General features: G+C 30.1%; 2 protein-coding genes and 1 long non-coding RNA gene across 5 annotated transcripts; all 3 read left to right on the top strand.

Moving 5' to 3' along the window:
• The first annotated feature begins 984 nt into the window (after nt 1-984).
• On the top strand, nt 985-5,535 carry LOC109789985 (V-type proton ATPase subunit E). The gene is made up of 6 exons (XM_020349061.3): nt 985-1,216; nt 1,415-1,515; nt 2,077-2,233; nt 3,112-3,305; nt 4,447-4,546; nt 5,247-5,535. The coding sequence occupies exons 1-6, from the start codon at nt 1,115-1,117 to the stop codon at nt 5,280-5,282; spliced, it is 690 nt and encodes a 229-aa protein (XP_020204650.1). The 5' UTR covers nt 985-1,114; the 3' UTR covers nt 5,283-5,535.
• A 3,789-nt stretch (nt 5,536-9,324) lies between these two features.
• On the top strand, nt 9,325-12,863 carry LOC109789984 (BTB/POZ domain-containing protein At2g46260). Of its 3 annotated transcripts, none has more exons than XM_029269564.2 (5): nt 9,325-9,593; nt 10,890-11,026; nt 11,137-11,200; nt 11,410-11,689; nt 11,876-12,863. In XM_029269564.2, exons 1-5 carry the CDS (start codon nt 9,422-9,424, stop codon nt 12,687-12,689), a joined length of 1,467 nt encoding a protein of 488 aa, XP_029125397.1. In that variant the 5' UTR covers nt 9,325-9,421; the 3' UTR covers nt 12,690-12,863. The 3 variants fall into 3 exon arrangements, with proteins under 3 accessions (XP_029125397.1, XP_020204648.1, XP_020204647.1); XM_020349058.3 differs by having other exon boundaries at nt 9,330-9,593; nt 10,902-11,026; XM_020349059.3 differs by lacking the exons at nt 10,890-11,026; nt 11,137-11,200 and having other exon boundaries at nt 9,328-9,593.
• A 3,639-nt stretch (nt 12,864-16,502) lies between these two features.
• Nucleotides 16,503-18,836, top strand: LOC114915204 (uncharacterized). The gene is made up of 2 exons (XR_014430649.1): nt 16,503-17,578; nt 17,760-18,836. It is a non-coding gene; the product is annotated as an uncharacterized LOC114915204 (long non-coding RNA).

The following is an 18,836-nucleotide window of genomic DNA, read 5'->3' as shown; positions in this document are numbered from 1 at the left end:
ATTAAAATATTAATTAATAATATATATTTTATAAAATTATTAATATTTTATATATAAAAAAAAGAATGAAAAAAATTTTAGTGGGGGCAAGTGCCCCCACTATGATTAACTTATATCTGTCCCTGCATACGGTTGTGGTGAAATGTTAGTCCTGTGTATCCTCTTCCTTTATTTCAGGTTCTACCTCTTTAAAAATAGGTTGTTGTTGTTAGGGTACATCGTTAATGACTTCAAGGAAAAATACTATGCCATTTCATCCTTTACTGTATAGTGTCAATTTGGTAATAAGTGGTTCACTCCAGTTTGAAATGAAATAAAATCTGCTATCATTGTCTTTAGTGATACATTGCATTGTCCTTAATAATACACTATATAACCTAACTATTTAGCAATTGAAGTTATCAATTTTCATTGACAATATTACCAAATTCAGTGTTTGAAATGCTTTGTATATTGGGTCTTTTTCCTTCCATGATTCACAACCGTGAACTATAATCATTGATCGTTTATGCTTAGCAGTCTGGAACCAGAACAGTCCGTTCTGAAACCAGAACGGCCCGTTCTGGTTGCACTTTTAGTGTGTAAATTTTGCATCCGGAACGGCCCGTTCCAGGTGCAAAATTTACACACTAAAAGTGCAACCAGAACGGGCCGTTCTGGTTTCAGAACGAGCCGTTCTGGTTCAAGGTGTTTTAAAAAAAATGGCATCCAGTGACCACACAGTTAACTCCGTTTAAATAATTTGGATGGAAGTCCTAAATTGAAACTAATTAATTTATTAGGGACCAAATTGAGACTGACTAATTTATTTAGGATCAAATTGAAACCAAAAATAAAAGTGAGACTAAATTAAAACAAACAATTATTATAAGAGACAAAAATAAGTTTTTAGCCCTAAATTTTGCTTATAATTGGGAGGAAGTATATTATTTATTAAGAAAAAAAACGGAGTTATTGTCATTGGTATATTGCCCGGAAGGTTCATAATAAAAGGCTTAGTTGTGATTTCTAATTTCTGATCCACAAACGACGATCGACGAGGGTCCAAACCTCCGCTGTAGCAGTTTCAGTTTTCCCTCGATCTTCTTCGATTCGATCCTCTGAGTCTGAGAAAATGAACGACGCAGATGTCTCCAAGCAAATCCAGCAGATGGTCCGGTTTATCCGCCAGGAAGCCGAAGAGAAAGCCAACGAGATCTCTGTCTCCGCCGAAGAAGTAACACTTCCCCTTCCGTCGATCTCTTTATTTTTCCACTCAATAATTTTATTTTTCATTTCATTTCATCGATCTGTATATAATTACTTTCACTTCATCATACTGCTACCTGTTTCTTCGTTTCCTCACGTGTTTGGATTGAATCGCCATCGAATCGATACTTTTTTTGGTTCTGAATTATACTGGTCTTTCTTTTAGGAATTCAACATCGAGAAGTTGCAATTGGTTGAAGCCGACAAAAAGAAGATCCGCCAAGAGTTTGAGCGCAAAGAGAAGCAAGTCGAAATTCGGAAGAAGATGTAACTTACTTTACACCTTCTGCATATCTTTCTTTTATCGGTTAATTAGAAAATCTCACATGACTATTTCTTCAATCCTTGTTTATGTATGGAAATGGCTGCTGCTGACGAATACTTTAATTCCCAAATTTATAGGTTCCACTTCTTGATCCTTGTGTTGTGTTTCATTGTGTTATGGAGACATAATGATTAATGATGATTATGATTACTACTAGAGCTTGACTTATAGTCAAACTTCAGTGAATCACTTTGACATACTGTTCATATAGCGCAAACTTCTCCGAGCCGCATTAGTTATTCATTTTCAAACTATTGGCAAATGTCATGTATGGTTTAACTACTTGCATTTGATGTTATTGCCAAATTATGAAAAATTATTTTATCTTGATAAGTGAGAATGAGAGTTTAGTTTTAGCGGATTGAATAGTTTGTTCTTTGAATTTTGAAAACTTTATTAGCCCCTAAATATAAGGAAATTAAAAAAAGAACGTATTTGAAAGCACAAAGTGACAATTGATATTTGAGATAATTTAAGATTCACCACATCGTTGTCTGTTGCAGTGAGTACTCTATGCAGTTGAATGCTTCTCGGATAAAAGTTCTTCAAGCTCAAGATGACGTGATTAATAACATGAAAGATGCAGCATCCAAGGATCTTTTGCGTGTGAGCCATGATCATCATGTGTACAGGCACCTTTTAAAAGACCTCATCGTTCAGGTCTGTTAAGATTTTTGCATTGTTTTTTGTCCTCCTAATTTTTCAAATTTATCTTGATTAATATTGCTCACATTTTCATTTTTGAGTATCAATCTGTATGCATGTAATTGATGTTACTTATTATTTATTAATCGTGCCTTAATTTTACATTATTTGTGGTGGTACCATTGAATGTATACCTAATATGTTCATGAGAAGATTTTGCAATTATATGGTGACACAGATGAACCATTTCCAATGTTTCAAATCATAGCTAAATTGCTCACGTGACACTTTCATAGTTTATGTTTGATGTCGTAGACTCAATCCCTACTAATCCAAATTTTTCTTCCCTTTTTTACCGGTTTTCAAGACCTTCTGAAGTCTACATGGAATATAAAGAATTAAGGATTGTATCTGTCACCCTCCTCCCCTTATAATTTTTTTTTTCTTTCAAATCTAATGTTATTTTATAAATGTATTTCTTAAGATTATTTCTTACATCTCCATTTTTTAGTAGCAACCTTCATGTAGGCAACCAATGTTATTTCTTATTTATTTATTGTGCCTTAGTTCTGTAATATTTGAGATGGTACTATTGTATATATAACTTGTAGGTTAATGAGAAATTTTGCAACTATCTGGTGACAGACATGAACCAGTGCCATTGTTTCAAATCATAACTAATTGCTCATATGGAAATGTCTGCACTGTCCTCACCATGATGTGTCACAGATTCCCTCTTGTAGGCCTTTACAAGGCATTCTTAAGTCTATCTGGATCTGGAAAATAATATAAGGATTTTACATGACAACATCCCCTTCAATAAATATATAAAAAAGTACTTTGCTGATTTGGTGTTGTTCTGTCGAATATAATGTAAGGATTGTATTTGACAGAGTTTGCTGAGGCTGAAAGAGCCATCTGTCTTATTGCGATGTCGGAAAGATGATGTGCATTTGGTAGAGCATGTGTTGGATTCAGCTGCACAAGAATATGCTGAAAAGGCAAATGTTAATCCACCGGAGATCATTGTTGACAACATCCATCTTCCACCTGCCCCCAGCCACCATGATTCCCATGATCCCTACTGGTAATTATAAAAATCCTGACAAACTGTTTACCTTCATCTACTAGCTTGTGCTTAAAAACATCATTATTAAAGTCATACGATTTGATACAAATCATCTACCTATTAATTTGTATTCTAAGATGAATATCAAATGACTTTGAATCTTACACTACATGAATAAGTTGGTGTGATTTTGTATCACTGATAATCACACGAACAATGATTCATATTTTCCCTTCTTTTCTTTCTCCATTTTTCATGAAAGAAATTGAAAAGTCATATAAACTTAAATTGTTAAATGAAAAGGAGTTGAAGGAGCACTCTTGAACTTATCCTAATTGATTATTCCACTATTTTATTTGCCACTCACTAGTTCAGTGCATGTACTCCATTTGGCTATTTCATTGCTTCATTTCCGTTATTTGAAAATAGAGGCTTTACAAACTCGGAGATAACTAATAATTTTGTTTTATGAGATTTCTAATTAAATTGATTTTATCTATTTTTTTATTTTGGAACTGTTACATTGAATTTTTTTTTAGTTTAAGACTAAATCATCTATAATGATATATTTGAAGTTATTTTTCATCGTTGTTGAATCTTATGATTTGTTAAAAAATTATGATTCACAATTCAAATTTTAGCTTGACGATGCAGGATTTGAATCCCAATTTGATAACATTGCTTAAAAATATTCACTATGTTGGATTTTGGAGAAGGTGCTTGGTATAAAATCGACTAGCTCCGTTAGTGAGGGCCTCACATCTTGTTCTTGTGTTTACTTTACCTATATTTAAAATGGAACCACGAGTTACTAATTTCAAGGTTTGTTTAAGGAATTTCAAAACCAAAAATGCATTTTATTTCTATCATTGTTATGATATTACATATTTAATTTTATTGGATACCAGAAAAAATAAATTTGGGATTTGCACAATGGGATAAGCACCTAATCTAATAATTTGAAATAATATATAATTATTTCTTTTAACACTTAACCTTTTCTATTGTTTAAATAGAATTCAAATTTGCAAAGCTAGTTTTTAGTTTTTGTATAGTTGACTAGGGATGCATGTTGAGTTGTATTATATATCTGTTTCGGCTGCTTTGATATTGAGAATTGGGTTTCAATGTTTGATTATATTTTTCTTTCTCTGTTTAGCTCTGGAGGAGTGGTGTTGGCTTCTCGAGATGGAAAAATTGTCTGTGAAAATACCCTTGATGCTCGTTTGGATGTAGTGTTTCGTAAAAAGCTTCCAGAGGTAAATTCTTGCTATTGTTCACTAGCACTTTGCAGTATTTTTTTTGTCGTCTTGTTCATGTTACATTTTTGCTGCTTAATTGCTTGTATTATGATGAAACTAGAAAGATCGCCAAGGTCATGGTTCTTTTATATTCCTCAATGCTAAAAAAGACATTAATATTGAAATAAAATACTTCTGATGCATTATCCACATAGTGAGGAACAAGTGGAGACATCTAGTTAGACTGAGGGGACTATAAAAGGTGTTGGGAGGGACTTTAGGATTAAGATTTGTTGTTGAACAAGAAAAAGGCGACGTTCTTCAAACGAACCTATTCATACTATCAACTATTGCTCAGATGACTGCTAGCATTTGTGGTCAAGAATTTTGTTGCTAACTCTTGCATTTTATTCCTCAATATTACACACTTTTAAGTATCTGCTAGGCTAGAGATAATCCCATCTTCCCATTGTTGTCCAACTTCCTTTACCTCTTTGGTTTATCGAGTCCTTTTTATAGAAGGTCATTTGTCTTGATGTAGCTTTGTAATATTCTGTAAATATATTTGTAATTTTGTTACTTGATATTTTGATGTTCACTAGTTTCGTGTCTACATTCGTTAATAGCTGCATGTTCCCCCTTTCAAGAAAAAGAACAAAAAATAACTGCTTAACCGTTATACGGGTTCAATTCTAAAGTTTCTTGCTCCTTACTGCAGATCCGCAAGCAGCTCTTTGGACAAGTTGCTGTTTAAAGACTTCGCTCGTATTGTTTCTTTGCCCCTAAAATATTTATATTTTACTGCAGAGATTGTCTGTGACCGGAAGATGTATCGTGTCATTGAACCTGTAATCTTAGTACTACAACTATTGTCCTTTAGTAAACTTCATTTTTTGGGTGTCAATCACTTTCTCATATTGTATTTGATGGGGCATGTGATGGTCTGAAAGTTTAGTGATAAATGTTTTCGACTTAATAATAAGTATTTGCTACTGATCATTGTTGCATATAGCTTCTTTGGTAATTAAGTAGCAAATATATTGATCTTTGCTGGGACGCTGCGAAAATTCCACTGTTCTCATTATTGAACATACGATGCGAAAGTTCTGCTGCTGCATACAGCTCATTTTTTCTTTGGATCATATTTAACATTAATAAACGTTTGCTACAGCTCATGTTGCATATAGATTCTCTTTATTTCTCATCCAATTTCATCTGATCAAATAATCACAATTTTCATTAATTTTTTTTACTTGTTTCCCTTCAAATTATTTCTCACCTATTTTCTTCCTTTTCCTTCAAATCATTATCGTCTCTCAAACAAAACATTAGTCATGGGAACAGTTGTCTTATTTTGTCTCATTCATTTTCATCAACAATAACTTAAGTCTTTTGTATTTCATTGCTACTAGCATTAGAAATAGTAGTAGGCTTCTTTCCTAGACAAGATTAAAATTCAAAAAATTAAGATGGAATTGTATTTGTTATGCATAAGAATACAAAAAGATAGAAATAGTTAAAATTTATTGAAAAGTATAAAAGTATGAAAGGTTTTCATTTAATAAGAATACAAAAAAGTTAGAAATAGTCAAAATTTATTGAAAGCTAAAAAGTATGATATTTTTATTAAATTTCAATAAAAAAGGAATATGTTTAAAAATGTGTTTTTCCTACTATTTCTTTCAAGGGGTCCATTTGACTTATTAGGAATTAAGGCATTGTACATCACAAATGTAAGTATTTCATATTTGATTTATGAAAATTATGGAATAATAAAAATAAGATTAAGAATATGACAAAAATTCTTTTTTTTTTCGAAGTATAAAATATTTTAAAGACACAAATGTTTATTACTATCATCATTATTGTTATACCATTATTCTTGGAGTTGTTGCACTAACATTACTTTGTTCTTTGTTATCATCTATTGTCATTTGTACTACTTTCGTTGCTGTCATCAATTCCATCATTAATATTGTTGTTGTTGTTGTACCTACTACCACTGCCAACAATATCATTATTATTGTCATTGTCACCATTATTATTACATTAAGATGTTTAAAGTGTTTGTATTTCCCTTATATGTACCTTAATATGAATCAAACACATCCACAATTCATTGACTATGAGAACAATTAATCACTTTTTAAATAATCCTTAAATGTTATGTGATAATAAATTTTAAACTAATATATATTGGTTTTTCTTTAGGTGCATGTTATAATTAACTTCTTTCAACATATTTTTAAGCATTATCCAATAACATGTGATCACATGTACTCACACTCACCTATTAGCTCTCATAAAAAATGAAACTCATCTTTTTTTAATTTTTTTTTTATGAGTACTATATTATAATTAATAAATAAAATAAATAATATTATATACAAGGAAAATATATACCTATTCATATATTAATAACATATTATATTGATTGTATTAAGTTTTTTTTTATTATTTTGATATCTTTTGCATATTTTACTTTAGTGACAAATTTTAAACATATATGGATGGATATAAAATAATATATTTAGAAAATATATGGTTTAAATTTGTTTTTTCTTCTTATAGTTTTAGATTGTGCAATTTAGTCTCCAAAAAAGTTTATTTCACTCTTTATTATACAATTTTTCAATTGAACAATGTTGGTTGAACATTAATCTACCATTATTTTTAACAAGTTATTCATGTGACTCATTAATAATGAAATGATACCAATATGTTACTATGACAATCTAACATTTGTTGACGTGACATTGACACATGTTTATAAATAAATAATGAAAAATGAAAATAAAAAGGAAAAAACAAAATAAAACGTAAAAAAAAATGAAAATAAAAACTTTGAATAAACAAAAACAAAATAAAAAAAAGAAAGAGACAACATATTTTTTATGATAATAAAAGTATTAAAAGTAGTGTGCTATTATTTGTTAATAAATTAAAATAAAATAAAATAAATAACAATTCATACAATAATTATAGCATATTAAATTTTTTCTATATTTATTATTAATAAATACAATAAATAATTTACTAAAATAGTTGTCTTTGACTCCATGATTACTCTCTTTTGTGTAACCAAACGCAAGTGCTATGATTTATAAAGAAGTAATTATATTTTTCTTTTGTTTATATATATTATTAATAATTTCTTTTGTTTATATATATTATTAATAAATATAATAAATAATTTATTAAAATAGATGTTTTTGGTTCTTTGGTTACTCTCTTCTATGTAACCAAACGAAACTGTTATGATTTATCGAGAAATAATAATATTATTTTTATATCTATTATTAATAAATATAATAAATAATTTACTAAAATAAACGCGTTTAACTCCTTGGTTACTCTCATCTATGCAAACTAAACTCGAGTGGCATGATTTATGGAAAAATAAAATTATTATTATTTCTATATCTATCATTAATTAATATAATAAATAATTTACTTAAATAGATGTGTTTGGCTCTTGATTACTCTCTTCTATGTATCCAAACGCAAGTGCTATGATTTATAGAGGAATAATATTATTATTTTTATGTCTATCATTAATAAATATAAGAAATACTAGTAATTTACTAAAATAGATGTGTTTGTGCCTTCTTACTCTCTTTTATCTAACCAAACGCAAGTGCTATGATTTATAGAAAAATGATATTAATTATTTTCTATATCTATTATTAATAAACATAATAAATAATTTATTAAAATAAATGTGTTTGATTCCTTGGTTATTCTCTTTTATATAATCAAATGTAAGTGCTATTATTTATAGAGAAATAACATTATTTTTTTTCTATACCTATTATTAATAAATATGAAAAATGATTTGTCAATAAATGTGTTTGCCAAATTTATTTTACATATGAAGTTGAGAATGTTAAATTTTCAAATTTAATTTAATATTTAAAAAATAATATTTTTTGAAAATATCATTTCTCAAAAATAGTTTTTAGATAAAATTTTTACGATATTATTTCATAAGTTAAAAATAAAATTTTAATATCATAAAAAAGTTACATTACTTTTATTTACTTATTTAAAATACTATATTCAATTCTGTTACAATTATAAAATATTTTTAAAAATATCTATAATTAATCAATCAGATTTTAATTATAGATACGAATCACGATTTTAGATTAAATGTTTCAAATTCCCATTAATTTTTATTGAAACTAAATTAAAGCAAATATAATAATTTATGTTATTATTATTATTATTATTAATTAGTGAAAAAAAAACACTCCATGTCTTATTAGTGTTGTGGGATGTAAAAATCATAAAGTGATTATGTTATAGTTTATTTTTAAAAATTAATAATTTAAATTTAAATTAACTAAATAAAATTAGTGAGTTATCATCCATTAAAAAAAGGAATTATATAATTACTATAATAAATAAAGGATAAAAACGTTTTAAAATTTGTATACACAAAAATATCTTTTATATATTGTTATAGATTGACTACGGAAAAAAATACATCTCATACCTTGCTAGTTCTATGAGATGTAGAAGTTATAAAACCATTATGTTACAACTTTTTTTGGAAAATAATAATTTTTATTTAAATTAATAAATAAAATTACTAAATTATCATTTACTTAAAAAAATGATACAATTATTATACTAAATAAAAGATAAAAATATGTTAAAATTTGTATACACAAAGATGATAAATGATATTAAAACAGTTATCGTTTTTTATATTTTATATAGTTATAGATAAATATTAAATATAATAAATGATTTGATGAAGTTAATGTGTTTGGCTTGTTGGTTACTTATCTCTCAATCTGCTTCGTGTGTGATATATATGAATGAGAATGAAATGGTTGGTGCAACTATTACAAATAATAAGAAAATAAAACTCTGAAAAGATTGAAAATGGAGGAATCCCGCACAGATGATGTTGGTAGAGAGTGTAACTTTGCGTTCGCATTTAACAACATCAATTTCTCAGACCGAATTCTGAACCTTGAGGTTATACCCGACCCATGCCCTCAATCCCATTCTCTCTCTCCCAATCGCAAGAGACGGAGACACTCTCTTACCAAAGGTACCTTAAACACCCTACGCTAATTCATTTGGTCTATGTCTATTCCTTTTGTCAATAGTTTAGAATTGGATTCTCATTAATCCTGTTTTTTGGCACATAACTTAGTGTAGTGGATTTCTTCATGTGTCTAAAATACTGAATATAAATATTTCCATGTCTTTATCTGCTGTGTGATGCGTATATGAATCTTGACCAAGGTAATTTAAACCCTAAAAAAATGAAAATAAGTGAAATCGTTAATCGGAATAGTAGGATTTTACAAAATTCATAATCCATATTGCATAAATGTCATGAATCATATTCATTAGTGATAACCCATTAGGTAATATAAAAAACTCAACACGTTACTAGGCATAAAACTTAAACACAAAAAAGCAAATACGAATACTCTAATTCTAGAATCCACACGTGGCTGTGTGGGTTTGAACTGAGTGTAAGAACCAAGAAGAGACGGTGAGTTTGAACAAACAACAGCAAAAGCCAAAAAGTGAATAAAAACTCAAACCTTTATGGCAAATAAAGGTTCGAACAGAGGACTCAGATGGAGGAAGAACAGCAATGACTCAGAACCTTAGGCGAGGGAAGAATGGAGAAAGAAGAACTGTGAAGGGGAATGAAGGAAGAAGAAGAATAGCAATTAGGGTTCACCAGTTCATAACTATAATTTACGATTTTGTATTAAAATCATGATGTGAGAAGGATTTTACCTCATCTTCAATTTGAATATTTGAAAGTGATTAAAATCATGGGATTTTATGATTTGAATCCTTATTTTAACTACCATGATCTCGACTCTAGATTTTTTAATTTTGGGAAGAAATTGATCATTCAGTTTTGCAATAGTAATACGGACTACAAAATAATAATATTGAATGGATTTTGTCCAGATAATTTAGGAACGGGAAAATTTAATGACAAGAATATGTGGCTATAGGGATATGGCCCTACTCACTCACTGATTGGAAGTTATTTGGGAGTTTGTGCTTTGGCCATTGTTAGTAATGAAACCTGTTAGCTTTGGTGGTTGGTATTTAGCAAACTAAATCTAACTACATCAAAACAACTTCAACCAGAGAGTCCATTGTGTGATTTGAAAACACTTCATCGACTACCTTTCTTGGTTATGATAATTTATGGATGCTTCCATGACAATCATGACAAAATAAATCTCTAAGAATTTAACTGATGCTTACAGCAAAAATAACTGATGCTTCCATTGTGTGCAGTAAAAATATTTTTTACATATATTCAGGCATGAATTTGACTGCGGTTTGTGATTAGTTCTTATGATTGTAGTTACATTTGTAGGTGATGAAATTTCGCACGACAGTGATGATTCATCATTGGGCATTAGTTGCTCAAACGTTCTAAGAATTAGGACCGTACATATAAGTTCTTCAATTCTTGCAGCAAAAAGTCCCTTCTTTTATAAAGTATGTTGCTGTACTATGTCATGTCTTTTGTTGTTAATTTGCTTTGTAATTCCTAAAGTTGTTTTCAAGTGCCTACATCCGATGACTCCTTGTTTTAATTGTTTTTGTAGTTGTTTTCAAATGTGACGAGAGAGTCTAAGCAACAAAATGTGACTCTTCAAATCCATGATTCTGGTAATTGCTGGATATGTAATATTTCAGTGAGAATAATACTGTGTTGCTTTTTTTTTTCTTTCAAGTGATTGATTGTATGAGCTGAAGCTCTCTTTTTTTTTGGTCTTTACCCTTTTAGTTTGTAGACTTTATAATACTTGTGCTAGTTTTTTAATGTACAAGTGTTTGCTAAAACAATTTTCCTTTTTAAATTATTATCATTGGAGCAGAAGAGGGCGCGGTTATGGACATACTTAATTTTATGTATGGTAATACTTTATCAAGAACCACGTCTGCTGCTGTATTGGATGTGCTGGTGGCCGCTGATAAATTTGAGGTAACCTCGTGCATGAAGTACTGCAGTAGGATATTGAGGCAAATGCCTATGACTTGTGAATCTGCTTTACAATTTTTGGATCTTCCTTCAAGCATTCTGACGGCAAATGCAATTCAACCACTGATAGAGACAGCAAAGTTGTTTCTTGCCACACACTACAGAGACATAACAAAGTAAGTTTGTTACTCAAAATGTTTCCTTTTATCTTGATGATCTGTTTTTACTTCAACCATGAGTTATTTAGTTATTGCAATGCTTCCTCCCCTTCCTTTTCGTTTCCTCTCTTTTTTACTTGGCTCCTACTTTATTTTATCTTGCAATCTCATAAACTTGTACTTCTTCTTCATTGAATAATCTAGGTTTGCAGATGAAGTGCTGAATTTGCCCTTGGTTGGCATTGAAGCGGTGCTATCTAGTGATAACCTCCTGATACCTTCAGAGAATTGTGTCTATAACTTTGTGCTCAAGTGGGCTAGGAGACATTATCCAAAAATTGAGGACCGACAACAAGTCCTTGGATCACGCCTTGGTGGACTCATTCGTTTTCCATACATGGGCTGCCAAAAACTGAAGAAGGTCTTGACATGCGAAGACTTCCCTCCAGACTTTGCATCAAAGGTCGTTCTTGAAGCTCTTTTCTTTAAGACAGAGACACCATATAGACAATGGTCTCTTGCTGCTCAGGATGTTGACACTACCTGCTGTCGTTTTGTGGAGCGGACTTACACGTATCGTCCTGTGAAGGTGGTTGAATTTGCATTGCCCCGTCCGCGGTGTGTTGTATACCTTGATCTAAAGAAAGAAGAATGTGTTCGTTTATTTCCTAATGCTCGAATTTACTCTCAGGAATTCTCCCTAGGAAAGCAGGGGTTTCTCTTGTCACCTCGGTGCTATGAGGACCGGCAAAACTCATCCCATTGCTTTGGACTTTTTTTAGTAATGCAATTCAAGCAATCAGTATCTCTTCATGTTGAATATGAGTTTTTTGCTAGATCAAAATTCACTTTGGAGTATTTAACCAGGTGCAAAGGAAATTATACTCTCACGGCAGGCAAGTCTGTGGGGCATAGGAACCTGTTTGGTATACCATGGACTGAATTTATAGCTGACAATAGTCATCACTTCATCAACGGATTACTTCATCTAAAAGTTGAACTTACTGTTAGGCAATGACTCCTTGTAGGATTGATGTTCTTTATTTTCTAGTTTTTGGTGACTAATGTCATATATTTTCTTGTTTAACTGCGTTAACGAGATGAAAGAGTAGGATTTAGTGTAATTATACCAATAATTGATTGTAGAATAGTTGTGTAGATATTGACTACCATGAATTTGCTTTCTCTTTTAGATCTTCAATGTTATTTTTATAACGATAGAATTTCCTTAATTCAGAAGCTAAAATTCAGAATTAGGTTTAGATTTTTTTTTAATATTTTTATTCGTGTGCAAAATGTGTCAAGAGACTTTCATAAACTTTGTTACGAAATACTTTGCTTATTATAAGTTGAAACTGCAGTCATGCAATACCGATAATTAGTTGCATAGTTATGTCTAAAATTTTCTAATTTATGTTTCTCATGAATTTTTTTTTCATGTAAAACTCTTAAATTTTACATTCAAATATAAAAGTATTTGTCATCTCGTGCTTGAATCAATTGCCACAAGATTGTTTTAGCTTTGTTAGTGATAATATTTGATGGGAGGGTTTTGTCAATTACAATGATCTAATATAATTTGAGCATCATTTTTTTACGGTAAAATATACTTGATTTGAGAAAAATAAAAAAGGTGATTTCACTAAGTTTCCTAACTATGTTTAAATTTTTTTTTATACTAATATTGTTGTAGTGTGTACACATATTTATTTGTTGGTTTTATTTATTTATAGGTTTAATATTATATGTACGTCTTTGAACTATCTAAATTTTCTTAGTTAAGTCTTTAGATTCAAAAAATTACAATTGATTTTTTTTTACAATTTTTATAATTGAGTCCTTAGAGTTAATTTATGAAGGCTTAAAATTATATATATATAAAATATAATTAGAGATATTTTATCCTAATCACCAAAATTATAAAAGAATAATTATTTATTTATAATTTTTTAATTTAGAAACCTAATTAAAAATTCTTGAATAGTTTAGAAATTAATTGATATATTAAATTTTATTTATATATAAATATAAATACTGGTTGTCTCTTAAATTTGTACGAATGATGATTAGGTTAATGAGTATTCTTTTTTGTCAATTTTTAAAATATAGGAAAATTAATATGATATAAAAATAAAATAAAGTTTCAAAATAAAATATTCACATTCTAAAAAAAATATAACATAATATAAAATATCTTAATTTCAAATTTAGTTCAATATTTCATACATAAGCCAATTATATTTTATTGATTAAATTTTCTTTTAAAGATTTTTTTAAAATTAATGCATAATAATTAAAATGAAATCTATAAATTAAAAAATATTAAATTTATATACAAAAAAATTAATAATAAAAAATTCAAAGAATTAGGTTGTAACGGCCCATTAAGATCCTTGCACTGAACAGAATCAACTACTAGTAATAAAAAAATAACTAAAATACTTAGGATTTATGAGTGTAAAATAATCCATCACTATGAAAGAAAATCCTAAGTTTTCAATGGAACAACTCTACAACATCTATACAAAAGTAGCCTCCAACTAGACTGTCATTCAACATGAACCGCAAAATTGCCAATTCTTCAAACCTATCCCTATCCTACTCTCATGTAAACATCATCTTCGCAATCTAACCACTAGGAGACATGTAAGAGTAAGGTAGTATACAAGGAATAAGCAAAGTATAAAAGAATTAACTAGTTATACTACAACTTAACTACATAATGCAACATGTTCTCAACTTACAACGTAATCATACATTCACCATTATCTCAAAATGGCACATAAGAAACACAAAAAAATCTTCAACTTTTCCACAACGCAAAAATAATGCATGCTCAATGTTATAACTAACTTGATATAGATGACATAATACAACTAGAGCAACTCAACTTAAAAGCAACACAAACATAACCTCTCAGCCTGACATTCCACAACTTCTGAAAGATAAATAATTTAATCATGACATCACATAATTGAATTCATAGTATCTCAACTTAAAAAAAAAACAATGTATCGTAACAATATAGATTAACATACCAAGTATTGAAAAAAAAATACAACTATACTACTAACACCGATATGAAAACCATACAAAAAACACTTCATGGTCCACAACATATCAACACAACAAACACCTCCACGTGACATTCAACAAGAGTAAACAACTTAACAACATATGATACATTATATTTCACCACATCAATGCTATTCAACAATCAACCAGCAAAGCATATGAACACACCAAAACAACACATCATATTCTTATACCTCAACTAATGTGTTGTCATGCATTCCAATACTAATATGAGTAAAACTGTCAAAACGAGTTACCTAACCTAGCTCGGTCCACCACAAGTTGACTAATAGGTAAGTTAATTCAACTGACTCACTTTTTAATGACCTAACAAAAAATGAGTTCGGCTAAACCTACCACAAGTTAATGGGTTAAATGGGTTAGCTGACTTAATTTTAAAAAATAATAATAATTTTTTTCCTAATTTCCAACCAACCGTAATTTTTTTAAATATCTATTTTTTTTTTAAAAAAAACCTGTTTGTGGTGAGGAAGGAGGCAATCACATGGGGGTGGTGCACAATGATTATAAGGAAGGAGTTGACAGGTTGTGCATGAAACGGTGGCAGTGGCAGTTACGCGGTGGGTGGTGGCGATCGTGTGTTGGCTGTCGCGCGATGGCAGTGTGGTGCGAAAGGGGTTGTGCATGTGGGAACGTGATTGTCGCACAGTTGTAGTCCCAAACTGAAGTGAAGAGGCAAGTCACGAAGAGCACCGCAAAAGTAAAGAGAACCCTAATGCAGTAATGCTTAACCCACTAACACTAAGTGTGTGAAGCAACTCTCCCTGGCTCCCTTCCTTGTGTGAGTGGGTTGTGACATTCATGGGCTTAAAATTTTTAAAAAAAAATTTTGTGACTAAGTGGGTTGTGGCCTTTGGGTGTTTAGCTTTTTTTTTTTTTTGTTATGTGAGTCAGTTCATGTTCCAACCTAACTCATTGCAAGTTGATCAACCCGAGTGAGTCAAATTCTTAGTGGGTCAGATTACATTTTTAAAAATATTAAAATTTGTATGCTTTTTTGAGCCCAATCTAGCTTGAATCTGTGGTGGACCATGTTAGCTCACGCGTTGTGACTTATTTTGATGGTTCTAAAGTTGAGCAATCGAAGTTACTTAATTCTAGTGAACTAACATGATCTTTTTCATACCTTCTATATCAACAACTAAGTTTGGATACCAAACCATAGTTACATTGATTTCTCAAATAACACTACTTAAATTAAGAAAATTCAGTACTACCGTTAGGTATAACATAGCTTGGGTATAAACTTATCACAACATTAACATGCATTAACTAAGTCTCCTATGGAGTACAACCCAACTAACTATCCTCATGATGTCACAGACCTCAACATCAACTAAGGGTTGTAATTTTCGATTTCAGAGTTTACTCTAACATCAACTAAGAATTTAAAGAAGACTCAAGAATTCACTTCAAGAGATAAAGCTTACTTAAGAAGGATTTTTAACAACTAAGCTCGTGGAACACTACATCAATATGCACACAATGAAGATAATTGAAGGATAACGCTTCTGTTCATTTTTTAAATGATTCTTTTTTCTTCTCACTTCATTTATATTTTAAACATAATATTAAGGAGAAAACTTTTTATAATAGACTTAATTTTCTTAATTGAATTAAATTATTTTTTCATCCAATTTCACTTTAAACATGGCAGAGATAAACGGATTTTATTAAACAAAATTAAAATTATTCTAAAATATATTTTCCTACAAGAATTGAATATTCCCCTCAATTTTTCAGTTTTTATAGAGTTACATGGCAGACATAGAAAGGCTATAATTGGTCTTGTCAAACTAGGTTTATACCCTTTCAAAGTATTGTCTTTCAGAGGGTAAACCCTAACCCTAGGGCGAATGAAGATTGATTTGCTTTTTCATTGGAATCTCCAGCGCGTTTCATCTGTCTTGTCATTCATTTTTCTTTAATCAATAAACTGGAAATATATATCCCCGAGTACATACGGAAGAATGTATGCTTTCCACTCCAGTTAAAAGCAAAATTAATTATCGTCATGAAAAATAAAAGTTGGTCACCAAGAAAATGCATACGTAATTAAGTAGCAGTAACACTCACTAAATTTGGCTATATATATATATATTTCTTCTCTAAATTAAAATTAAGAAAATAATAAGCCTCCAGTAGCTTGAAAATAAAGCACACATGTTTTGTTAATCTATTTTTTTTGTTACCTTTAATTGATCTAATTAATATAATGAAAGCTCAAGCAAGCTAAATTGAATTTCACTTGTATATAAAATTAAGAAACATGGCATCCAATTCCAGTTCACTGATAATGTATTCCATTCTTTTCCTTTTTCGCTGTGCACTTCCCATATTTTATTTCTTTTTGTTTTATATATATATTCAAGTCGGGACATGTACTCTCATATGGTGCACAAAACTAATTGGTGGTTAGTTCGGACAAGGAGAATATGAATAACTTCCTTTCCATTGAAAAAGAGAGAAGAAAAAAAAGTTGTTTTGCGAACTAATTCATATTTTGTGTTTAAGTTTTTTTTTTTTTAAAAAGAAGAAGAAGAAATAGTTTATTTAATTTTATCAACAAAAAAAATTCTAAAACTGAATGATAATACACGCACTTTAACACGAGTGCTTCTAGCAGTCCCTCCTGTTGTGAGCTTATAAAAAGGCCTTTGTTCCCTCAGTGCTTCTGTGAGCAGCTTGCTCGACAATAAGATTAAGGTTCCCATGTGATGGTCTCGTTCCTTGTCTTCAAGTGCATTATTGTTTTTTTTTTTTTTAAATTAAGGATATCCTTCGATACAAAGTTAGAGACAACTCTTTCAGGTACTCTCAGTCGCTTTTAATATATGCTCTTTCATATATACAAATTTAGCAATTGACTACATGCATCTTTAAAGAATATATATAGTTAACTATTTCTAGATCATGTTGATTTTTCAAGTGAATTATTATGAAAGAACTTAATTATATTTTCATTCTTAGAGTGACTTTAACTGTTATCAAGGTGTACATGACGGGTGAATATGAAGCAAATCTTTGTCTGGATCTCATTAGGTGACGAAAACCAGTTTAGATGCATGATGAGGTAAGAGAGCTTTCTTCAGTCCACTCATAGGTGGTACCTGTACGGTTCAATTAGCTGCCGACTCATTCATCCAAATGCTGAGTGAAGATAGATACTTAGTAAATGAGTGAATGATGCGGGAGACAAATTGAATCTTAAGCTTCCTGTACTTGGACTGAAGGGAGCTCCCTTTTTCTTCTTTTATTCATTTCTTTGTTTTGTTTTTTGTGTGGTTTAGATTATTAGATTTGAACATCCGGTGGTGGTGGTGTTAATCAGTTATCTCTAGATCTGTATATTTCTTTTGAATCATTAATTTATTCACAAAGGTAATATGTAGTTGCTAAACTTTGGAGTAAAGTTGACACGGAAAGGGTATATTAATTACCAGAAGTGTACTTCAGCTTTTAAATTTAAGAGGAATGATATATTTAGATATCTTATTTTATAAACACCGTATCAGTATCTTTTTGTTTCTCTTTATTTCTTTTCTATTGCATTAATTATATTTCCTACCATGTTTAAAGTATTATTAAGTTCCTTACCAGAGATCCCGATAGTTAACAGGCACCTGGTTAAGTTCCTGACGAGGGCTTGGACAAGATACTGTTTCATTTATAATTGTTTAAATAAGATAACGTTTTCATGGATTGATTTACCATGTCTATATATACATGTAGTTGTTTTGCCATATATTTGATAAGTGTTCAAATGAATCTTTTACTTGAAAGATGAGATCTTGGAATTGTCTTAGCTTAGGGAGAAGTTTGTTGCACGTAACTCCGACACAAATCAACTGCATGTGAAAGAATGTCAAAGAAATATCACACTTCATTTTTTGGTTGGAACTTGGAAGACAGGGAGTACCACAGTGGAACAGGAAATAGGGATAATTGAAGGAGGGAAAGCACTTTTTCTTTTCGTTAATTTATTAATATTTATATGTAATTCTAATTTACCAAGGGCTAAGTGTTAAACATTTATATATAGTTTGTGGAGACTTTTTACATTCTTTGA

Source organism: Cajanus cajan, chromosome 11, assembly GCF_000230855.2.
Source record: "Cajanus cajan strain Asha chromosome 11, NIPB_CcT2T_4, whole genome shotgun sequence".
In the NCBI taxonomy this organism is placed as follows: domain Eukaryota; kingdom Viridiplantae; phylum Streptophyta; class Magnoliopsida; order Fabales; family Fabaceae; genus Cajanus; species Cajanus cajan.
The sequence above is the reverse complement of the archived record's forward strand: the minus strand, read 5'-3'. Positions and strand labels throughout refer to the sequence as shown.